Here is a 10,821-nt window from a genome sequence, read left to right on the forward strand (position 1 = left end):
GTACTTTGTTTTATTTTAAGTATTTGTATTTAGGGTAATTTAGGAGCAGCTTAATTAGTAGAAACTGGTTTTCTTCAGCCGTGGATCTTAATTTGCTTGAATTTGATGTTTGTTTTGATGCAAACTCTGTGTCTGAGAGTATTTGTTTCAGGGGTGGACTGGCCTCTTATTTTTAATTTGAAACTAATATCTCTCCCTGCTTGAGAAGCTGATATTTGGTCTAATGAACTTTCACTTCCCCTTTTTACTATCAGAGGCACAGCTACAGTACACACAGAATGGGGAACAATTTTCAAGAGTTTACTGTTTAAGGTCCATTACTTTTTCCTTTCAATGTCTTTTCTGATTTAAATTGCTTATGGTGCTGCTAATTATTGTATACCTTATATTGTTCTTTTTTAAAATGTTTTCTTAAATTTTGTACAGTAAATAGAGAAGGGCTTGACATTTGTGAAAACAGAAACTGTAAAATAAAAAATTCCCCGACAGTTTCACACTTGTTTTGCTGATTTTCTCACGGTATATCATGTGACGAAAATCAAACTACATGTGTGATTAAAACTACAAAAGATATTAGGAAATTAATCAAGAGTGAGTCACTTAGCACCCAAATACTAAAATTAAAACTAAAGATACTGTGGGAACTCAAGATTTGAGAAAAAAACTGAACTTTTCAGTAGATCTGTCTAGACTGTAAACCATACAATACATGTTTCCGTGAGAATTTGTTTTTTAAATTCAAAACTGTTACAACTAAAAATAATGGGCTACAAATCTACTAATCTGTAAAATCTCTTCATAACAACAATATGAACTGAAAATGCTTCCATTGTGAAGAATAAACTTGTAAGAAATATTATTTCTTGAATAGTTAGAACCATATTGTTTCATAAACTGTAATGTCTACTGTTGTGAATAAAATTAACTATACTTGTTACTTTTTGGGTTATAATGCATTTTTAATGCTTGTTTTCTTCAAATTGAATGTAGAAATGTTGTAGAATGTTTGCGTTGTTTGCATTATACCACACCAGTGTAACGACACACAGCTTTATACTGTATATTATTAAATCTATTTGCTTTTTTCTTTCATACAAAGATAAACAAACAGAAGATGCATAATTGACACAATTGTAGACTGATAAGACAAAAGGCTACTGTTTCTCTGTTCTGTTGATTGGTACAGCGGGTTCAATCTTACCTTGAAAGAGTAAGACTTTTTTTTCGTTTTAAGCTATACTCCGTTTAATTACAATAGATTTGCTATAATTAATACTGCAGAAACACAATGCAAATTCATTAAAGCAAAATAAAAGTTAACTGAAATTCAGTCAGTGCATACCTTGGTTATTTGATTATGTGTATCATGATAACAAGAAAAATCAATACAAGACTTGTGTGACCTGGTAGAATTACTGTACTTCATTGAGGTTTTGACCTATTTTTTCCATAGCGGGCTTTGAGAACTGTGGGTAGTCATGGAAAAACACTTAGGTAGGAGGAGAAAAGCATAGAGCTCTGTCCTCAATTCCATGGCAATTAAAGGGATTAATCTCACCAACTAAATGAATACATTTGAATTTACTTAGTGAACAACAGTATTTTTTAGTTTAATATATTCTGGAATGTTTCCTTTAAAAATAAAAAAGAAAATGTCAGAAGTCTGTAGGTTCCTTGTAAACCAGCAGTTTGGACATACTGTACAAAGCATTATTAATAATAACCAGAGTCTTGCGAAGAAAGAAAATTCATGCTAAAGTACATCCATACACTTTATGTATAAAACAATACTGCAGATATTCCCATTAATGCACCATCTTGTGAAACACAATTCTGCCTCTCTGCTGGCTGGGTGCTCACATTTTCACTTATGTAATGTGGCTGTGTGTAAAGCATTTAAAGTGTGAAAATTAAGTTATTTATTAATTAATTTATAAGATAATGTAGCCTCTCTGTCTAAAGTGTTCATTTTATGTCCTGTTACCATCCATACATTTTCTAACAGCTTTGTCCAATTCAGATCCGCAGGGGAGCCTATCCAGGTAATTCATGGGCACCAGGCAGGGTACACCTAGGACAGGATGCCTGTACCATGCCTTCAGAAAGTATTCATCCCCCATTGATTATTTCTTTTTCCAACTCCTGTAGAAGTAATTCTCTATAATGTTAAAATGAAATTAAGTATTTAGATGTCTTCAGAATTATATTAAAAAATGAAAATCTGAAAATTACGTAATTGGTAAGTATTCACCCCCTTTGTTTTAACAACCTAAATTGGGTGAAGTATTCAATTATCTTGAGAAATCACACCAAATACATTAACAATGTACACCAGTGTTCATTTCAAATCCACCTGTGTTCAATCGTTTGACTGTACAATATATATCACTGACTTGGTGAGGTCTCATAACTAAAACAGCAGATCACATCAACCCTCTTGTCATGAAGACAAAGGAGCTGTCCGTGGAACTTCGAGATGAAGTTATTAGGAGGAAAAAAGCTGGAGAAGGTTATTAAAAGATTGGTAAAGTTTTGTACTTCCTAGGAGCACTGTGAAATCCATTGTAATAAGTTGGAAAAAACATGGCACAACCCAGACACTACTAAGATCAGGCCAGCCGTCCTCCCAACTCAAGCAACCGGAGAAAAAGGGCGATTGTCAGAGAAGTGACCAAGAGGCCAGCTACAACACTGACAGAGTTGCAGTGCTCTTTAGCTGAAATGGGAGAAAATTGTCCAGACAACTATCTCTTCAGCACTTTGCAGATTTGGCCTCTTTGGGAGAGTGGCTAGAACAAAGCCACTTCTGAGAAAGGCCAACATTAAGTCACGCCTGGAGTTTGCTAGAAGCCATGTGACAAAACCTGAAACCTTTTGGAACAAAATTGTGGTCTACTGAGACTAAAGTTGAGCTCTTTGCCCTGAAAACAAAAAGCTATGTTTTGTGCAAACCAAATACAGCCCAACACCCAGGTAACACCATCCTTACCGTCAAGCATGTTGGTGGCACCCTCATGTTCTGGTGTTGCTTTTCAGCAGGAGGAACTGGAAAGTTTGTTGCCATTAAGGGCAACATGAATGGAGTCAAATACAGGCAAATCCTTGAAGAGAACTGTTTCATGACGTCAGCTACAGATCTGCATTTAGGGCGAAGATTCATTCTCCAGCAGGACAATGACCCAAAGCACATGACAAAAACTACCAAGGAATGGCTTGAAAAAAAGAAGGTTAGGATTCTGGAATGTCCCAGCCAGAGTCCAGACTTGAATCCAATTGAAAATCTGTGGTATGACCTGAACATTTCTGTCCCCCAATGCTTTTCATCTAATTTGGAAGAGTTGGTGCATATTTGCATTGAAGAATGGGCAAAAATTCCACAATCTAAATATGCAAAGCTTATACAGACATACCCAAGAAGACTCATGACTGTAATTGTTGCCAAAGGACTATGTACAAAGTATTGAATCGAGGGGGTGAATACTTTTGTATTGAAGGAAGAAATTGAATAATTTCTGAAGGCACTGTATATCACAGAGCACACACATACTAGCACCTAGGGCATATTTTCCAGAAGCCAATTAATCTGCCAATATGTTTTTGAAGTTTGGGAGGAACCCATGCAAACATGGGTTTACAACCTAGATTGTACAAATGCACAGATAGCAGCCCAGGTCTGGAATTCAATTGCTAACCACTATGCCACACATCCTATTTCCTTATTTTGTATCTCATGTATCAACATGAACTCTATTAATAGATGTCTACATAACATTTTCAATATATTTACAGTATAAGGCTAAGCTCTCAGTTCGATGACTAGCATTAAGGTGTGTGTTTTTCCTTTCCTACAACAAGACGTGTCCATTTTTGACTATTCAATCACACAGGGGAAAGCTTGCATCAAAGAGTTATAGCTCAGAGGGGCATAGTCACCCCTCCTTGAATGATAATGTAAAGGAGGCAGAAGTGAAGAAAATGGAAGTGCTTTCATGTTAATACCACAGAACCAGTGGAGTCATATGTGAAATAAATTAGGATAAGTTAATCAGTATTCAAATTCAGCCATTGACCTCAGAGGAATAACAATGCTAATCAATTTAGTCTGAGGCAAAAATATAAACTGTTTCACATCTCAAAATTAAATAAAAGACATTCCCCCAGTGAGGAGATTTGTAATCATCTCACCATATGTGTTGGAGGATAACTAGGAAAAATACTCAATATTGCATTTTTTATTAGTGGAAACACCAGTGTGCTCTTGGAGGTTTGAGTGATGACAATAACAAAAATAATGAAAAGAACACCCATTTAAACTTTACTGTGCATTTCCTATTTTTGATGGGCAGATCAAAATACCAAAACAAAATACAGAATTACGTATTTCAAAATAGCAGTTAGTACTATACTTTAGTGAAGTTACAAATGATACTATATACAGGCAACTCTTCTTTGTTACATACTTCACTATTTTTTGTTCCTGTTTCAGAACATGTGACAATGGCGATTGAGTGCTACTTCTTTACGTTCCACTCATGCATGAGCTGTCGAAGGTCAGATTGTGTTCATGCTCCTCTCTGGATGTGATCAAAGTTTAGTGTGGGTTAGAGTCTAAGCCATCCTGGATTCCTAGAAATGACCTGAGTAGACAGAGTATAAATAATCTTGATTCTGTCAGAATACACTTTGAACAGCTACTGCAATTTTCAAATGATCTACCTTTATTTATTCTACTCTTGCATGGTACCAAGCAGAACATTTCAGTTTCCTGCTGAAGGTAGGAAGACTTTATCTGCTTTTCTGCTTTCTGTTGGGCTGGATCTGAAGCCACATCTAACCTGTGAGTTGTGATGAGTTAATTTAATAAATTGTAAATTTGTGAATGGATCCTTACCCTTTTAATGCTCCATTACAGGGCTCGTATTCATCATGTAGGATTCAAACCTACTGGATCATTACAGGGATTTGGACAATTGAAAAATACAAATAAATATTAATTGAAAAATAGATATAAATTGATTAATAAGTGGTTAAGACATATCATTATAATTTAATGATCAAACACTAATGGTTTAGTGAACACCTAACGTAAAGTACTCTGTGGACTACAAGTAGCTAATCAATGCCAGAATCTCATTCCTGTAGATAAAATCCAGCAGATAGTAACTCAGCATCTTCAGAAATCATATTATCGAAAATGATCAAAATTAACACCAGAGGGTGTATAAATATTTTGAGACTATTTTGAGACATCCACGTCTTAAGTCAGTACTAAACACAGAAAACCATCTTTTGTTGATCAGGAAATTCTGATTGGGTATAATAACCTGAGTACCATGCCCTATTTTCACCAATTCTAGGGCTCCCAGCACTTTTGGGTATAAAAGGTATAATTTGTGAAATGTGGGGGTGTTGATGGCTCCTGTCTTCAAGTATTTCAACTGAAGTGTGTGAATCACTGTTAAGCGTTGCCTTGGCAATGAGCTGTGGATTAGGGCCAGAATAAACATAGACTGATGCTTTAGTTCTTAGTCTCTTGCTGCTATCTTTTCTCACTCCCCTTGTCTCACAGTAGTTTACTTTTCCATTGCTTGTAAGAAAATGTAAATGCAAAATTAATCAGTGCATGCAAATGCCTGGGGGAAAAAAATGTTTGAAAAGGTAACACAAAAAACAAAAATTAAAACATAAAACTAATGTGTGTTCATTGAAACACAGAAGACAAACGACCATTTTACATTTAAAGTCTAATCCTTGCTCCATTCCTCTGTTTCCAACCACAAGGTTTTTTATTAGACACTTTTTTTATCATGATTGATTAGGATGGGAAACAAAGCCTGTGACCCATCAAACAAAACCATGGCCGACTGATGAAAAGAAATCTTAATCAAAACTGACAAATGCTTTAATGTATTGAAGAATCATTGCTCGTGTAACAGCTAAATTTTTGGGCTGGTTCATACAGCAGGATCGTTATCTGCAAAGCAGAAGGATGAGCCAAACCACGAATCTCACCGTTGTCATAAAGAGGACGAGTGCATTCTTCAGTACTACTCTTTCTGCCACAGGATTTTAAAGTAAAACATGACAGACTATGACACCACTGAAACTAATTTGACAACAGAAATGTACATAAATGATTCATACAAATATTTTTATGATTGGTACCATGACAGTGCAATTGAAGCGCCGGTTGTCAGTGGATTTGTCATATTTCTCATTGGAACTTACTGCTTTGTCTTCGTTGTTGGAACGGTGGGGAATGTTGCAGTCATCTACCTAATGGCCACAAAGAAGAAGAGAAAGAGGTTGGCTGATATTTTTATTACTCATCTGTCTGTGGCAGACTTGATTTTTCTCATCACCTTACCTCTGTGGATAGTTTCCCTGGCTTTGAATTACAAGTGGCCCTTTGGAAACTTCCTTTGTAAATGTACCTCCTACATCATTTCAGTTAATATGTTCTCAAGTATCTTTTTTCTGACTTGCATGAGCTTCGACAGGTACATGGCCATCGTTTTGCTGGCCAACAACAGGACGGTGAGAACAAAGAAATATGCTCACCTGATAGCTGTAGGAGTCTGGGCAGCTTCCCTTGGACTTGGCGTCCAAAGCTTTGTCTTCAGGTCCACCACTGATGACAGATATTGTACAGATGATAACTCAACATCTAAGACGGTTTTCAGTTTGGTGACACGAGTCATTGCCTTCCTGCTGCCCCTCTTAACCATAGTTTTCTGCTATTCTTCTATTGCCATCACACTAAACAGACACTTCAAGCGCATGAACAAAGAGGAGGAAAAAAAGAGGATTTCTGTGAAAATTGGGCTGTGGATTATTGTAATGTTTATCATTGCATGGCTTCCGTTCAACATTCTAGTGACAATCCAGACTCTAAAGAAATCGGATTACATAGACTTGTCCAATGAAAATCAAATCATTTTGGACAGAAGCCTGGGTTTTGCTACCTGCCTAGCTTTCAGTAATAGCTGTGTCAATCCCATTATCTATGCTGTTCTTGATGGCTATGTTCAGAAACACTTTTTAAAGGTGATGCCCTGTGTACTGGCACAGAGACTGGCTATAATGCGACCGAGCCTGAACTCTTCCAACACATATAGTGAAAGAGATTCATTTTCATCCAAAGTGAAATGAGCCTGATTTTCTCAAATTCAAACACAAAAGATTCCAAGCTTTTTAAGGAAGCAAGCAAACCTAGAAGTGAAGTTGGCATTTATTTCTCAAGCATTTCAAAGCAAGGAGTTATTTTTTATTTACTGTATTCTATATTTTTATTTTTACATCTTTTAAACTTGTTTAAATGTTCTTTGTAATGCATTAGACATTGCCATTCCACTTAATTTTAAGTAAGAACTTACGAATTTTAAATACTTTAGATATTCTTTTGTACTATTTTTATTTAACATGTATAGTATGTGTTGCTTATAATGTACAGGGTGTTTCAGAAAAGGATTTAATTCTCTGTGCAAGTATAAAAATTGATCTGCCTGTTGACCAATCTCAGCACCATTTTCTTTAATAAGTCTAAGAAATGAAAATTACATCTTGAAATGCTTGATAATACAGCAATGTGAGAAGTAAGATCTTAACCTATTATATGTTGTTTAAAAGTAAGAGTAAACTCTGTGCAATTAAAATTCAAACTAAAATTATTTATAAGCAATAGAAAAAAATAAATATGGACAATATTATTATCATGTATTGTTTTCAGATGATTTTTAGGAAAATTAAGGTTTTTCATTTTAAAATGGCACATTTTAAAACTTTAATACGTTGTGTTCTGCAAATAACTTTTATTTTTCTCTCTGTTCCAGAAAGCTACAGTATACATGATGGTCTAATGAGGACTTACATAAAATTTATTTTTCTATTTTTATTTCCATAATTACTTTTATTGCATTACATCAAAAATGTTTACTTCTTTGCTTGTGTTCATTGAAACATCTGACAATGCTAATTACTGAAACTTAAAACATAAAAAATGAGTGATAGAAAATAAAGGTCCTAGTACAAAGATCTCTCAGTGCAAATAAGAGATTGTATCTTTTTAGCCAAAAAAATAAGGTTAAACGTAAAAATGTAAGATGTGCAGTAAGTATATCATTATGATTGTGAAAAGATATAAATGAAATTTAGTTACCATTTGTTTCCATTTTATGTTTTTAAACATATATTTTAATATTTATATACCAACAGTTTTCCATTCATTTGCTTTTCCCACAACTTTTGATTTGAAAGAAACAACACAACAAATTTATAAACACTGCTCCCACTTGCACCTTGTAGAAGACAATATTTTTTTTCTTGCATCATTTACCTATAAGGAGCTGAATAACTCTTCTGATATGATCAATTGCACATCATTGTTCTTCTGGTGTCTTTGTAAACCCTGAAACCTATGAAAATTAAGTCTCTTGTGTACGACTTTAATATAATATAATTTAATATAAAATAAATTGGATCAGTTATTCTTCTACAATGTAAATCAATAATAGATTTTCCTCTGGGATTTTACTTCATTTTTCTCAGTTAATATAAGACAGAAAATGTATAAATTTGAATTAAACATCAATTATGGTAAGTAAATAATTATGTTACGCAAAATATGGTATGTAAGATAGTGAACACTCCTTATTGGTGAAAAAAGAGAGCAACATTAATCAGATAATATGGCTGATTTTTGAGGTTCTATTGCTCACAATGGCAACAGCACCTAAATGATAACACTTTTTGTATTCTAATACTTTCAAAATCTATTTAGATTATCAAGTTAAGTTGTGTGTGTTGTGTAAAAATGTGTAAGAGATCACATTTAAGTTCACATTACACCACTCGGGCTGCAACTGCTGTTTCCAGTTAACAATGGCTTCTGAGTTTTCTGCACATACACAAAAACATCAGCAACAGCAGAAGTTCGACTCACAATTGCCAGTGTGCATGAAGTATTTACTGTAAAATAAGCAAATTGTCCTGAGCAAGACTCCACTGCTATTTTATTACAAAGCAGCACAGCTCTTTTTTTCTCAGAACCAATATATTAATATTCCTAACTTGTTCATAATTTTATACAGTAGGTATACCCTTTGTAGCAACCATTTAAAAGATTGGATTTTTTTATTCATTTTTTTAATCCGAAAAGATTGTTTCATTTGAAAGATGCAGCTTTCAATGTTGTCTGTATTCTACAGCTTTGTACAGTATGTGTATCTACTGTATATGTAAAAACTGAAATTGCTTAGCTTGTGAAAAAAATATTATCTAAAAGTGTAGAGCTGTTTTTGTTTTACTAGGTTTTTGTTTTTATTATTCTCACCTGATTTCAAAGTGAAACTTAAAATAAAAAGTGAAAAATGAATTGTCAGTTAAATTATATTTTTAATAATTGGAGCTTTGGTGGTTCTTACATTAACCAAAACCCATGAAACATCAGATGAGAAGCAATACCAATTACGATTAAAACAGTACAAGCACAGACATATGATCAGAGCCCATGGAAATAATCTCTTTTCACATTTATGCTGCACTTTTTTCACAGTTCCCATATACATCAGCCTTCGGTTTACACTCCTTTTCATAGACCACCCACAGTGGAGGTGGTTATTCATTAAAATAAATTTCAAAGTGAACTAATTATGTGCCTCCAGGTTCAATTCTGGACTTGGGGTGCTGCTGTATATGCATGGGGTTTGTATGTTCTGCCAGTGTTTGTGTGGCTTTCTTCCACGGGCTCCAGTTTCCTCCCACAGTCCAAAGACATACTGGTAGGTTAATAGGTGTCTGTGAAAATTGGTCCTAGGTGTGTGCACATGCCAGTGTTTGTGTCTGAGTGTGCCTCATGATGGACTGGAATCCTGTCCAGATTGTATCCTGCTTTTTGCCCATTGCTTGCTGGAATATGTGACCCATTATTTGGATAAAGCAGTCTGACAAAGGGTGGATGGATTGTGAAGTAATAAAAGTGAAAATGAAGGGACAATTTGGAGTGGGACACAGAAGTGTTGAATTCTTGGTTTTCATGAGGTGTAGCCTGCATAATGTTCTGAAACTACTGTATGTTCAAAAGTTATAATTAAAGTCCTACGTTTATTTTATGTATGTTACAATGTGACCAGATCAAAAGTTCAAAATGGCACTGTGACCGCTAAACTGGTATTTTCCCTCTTGATCTGTGTGAAGCACAGTATTTTAAATCTGGTTTTGGATGACTTTCATACATTTCAAAATGAGTAACATGGAGAAGAAAAAGTGCCTGACTCTCAGAAAACAAAAGGGAAATTCTAGATTTCTAGATTCTAGATTAATTAAAACAAGGATGCATGCCTATTAATTGTCAGTGTACAACTAAACATACCACACTGAAATATTTCAGCTTCTAGTACTTTTTGTATTAAACATAACAGGTTATAGTCAAGTCAGGAACCCATACACTTTCTTAAAACATGGTTTTGCTTATTTAGCTTTTTTTTGCTCAGTAAGAGATGTGATCTTCTTCTTCTTCTTCTTCTTCTTCTTCTTCTTTTTCACAACCTTAGTCCCAGACTGTCCTGGGGTCAGCTGCTTTGGTTGCTCGTCTCCATTTGTCTCTGTCGAGCACATCTTCCTCACTCACTTCACATACCTCCATATCTTTTCTCACACAATCTATCCATCTCTTTCTAGGCCTGCCTCTTCCTCTGTTACCTTCCACCTCAAATTCCATTACCCTCTTTGTTACTTCCTCAACGTCCCTCCTCATGATATGTCCATACCACCGTAACCTCGCCTCTCGCATCTTCTCAACCACATCCACCACCTTACATCGTC

General features: G+C 35.0%; 1 protein-coding gene across 1 annotated transcript; it reads left to right on the forward strand.

The window, feature by feature from the left end:
- The first annotated feature begins 5,998 nt into the window (after nt 1–5,998).
- Nucleotides 5,999–7,271, forward strand: LOC138240760 (apelin receptor A-like). The gene has a single exon (XM_069191970.1). The coding sequence runs from the start codon at nt 6,082–6,084 to the stop codon at nt 7,150–7,152; it is 1,071 nt and encodes a 356-aa protein (XP_069048071.1). The 5' UTR covers nt 5,999–6,081; the 3' UTR covers nt 7,153–7,271.
- Nucleotides 7,272–10,821: the final 3,550 nt, after the last annotated feature.

Source organism: Lepisosteus oculatus, chromosome 7 (assembly GCF_040954835.1).
Source record: "Lepisosteus oculatus isolate fLepOcu1 chromosome 7, fLepOcu1.hap2, whole genome shotgun sequence".
Classification (NCBI taxonomy): domain Eukaryota; kingdom Metazoa; phylum Chordata; class Actinopteri; order Semionotiformes; family Lepisosteidae; genus Lepisosteus; species Lepisosteus oculatus.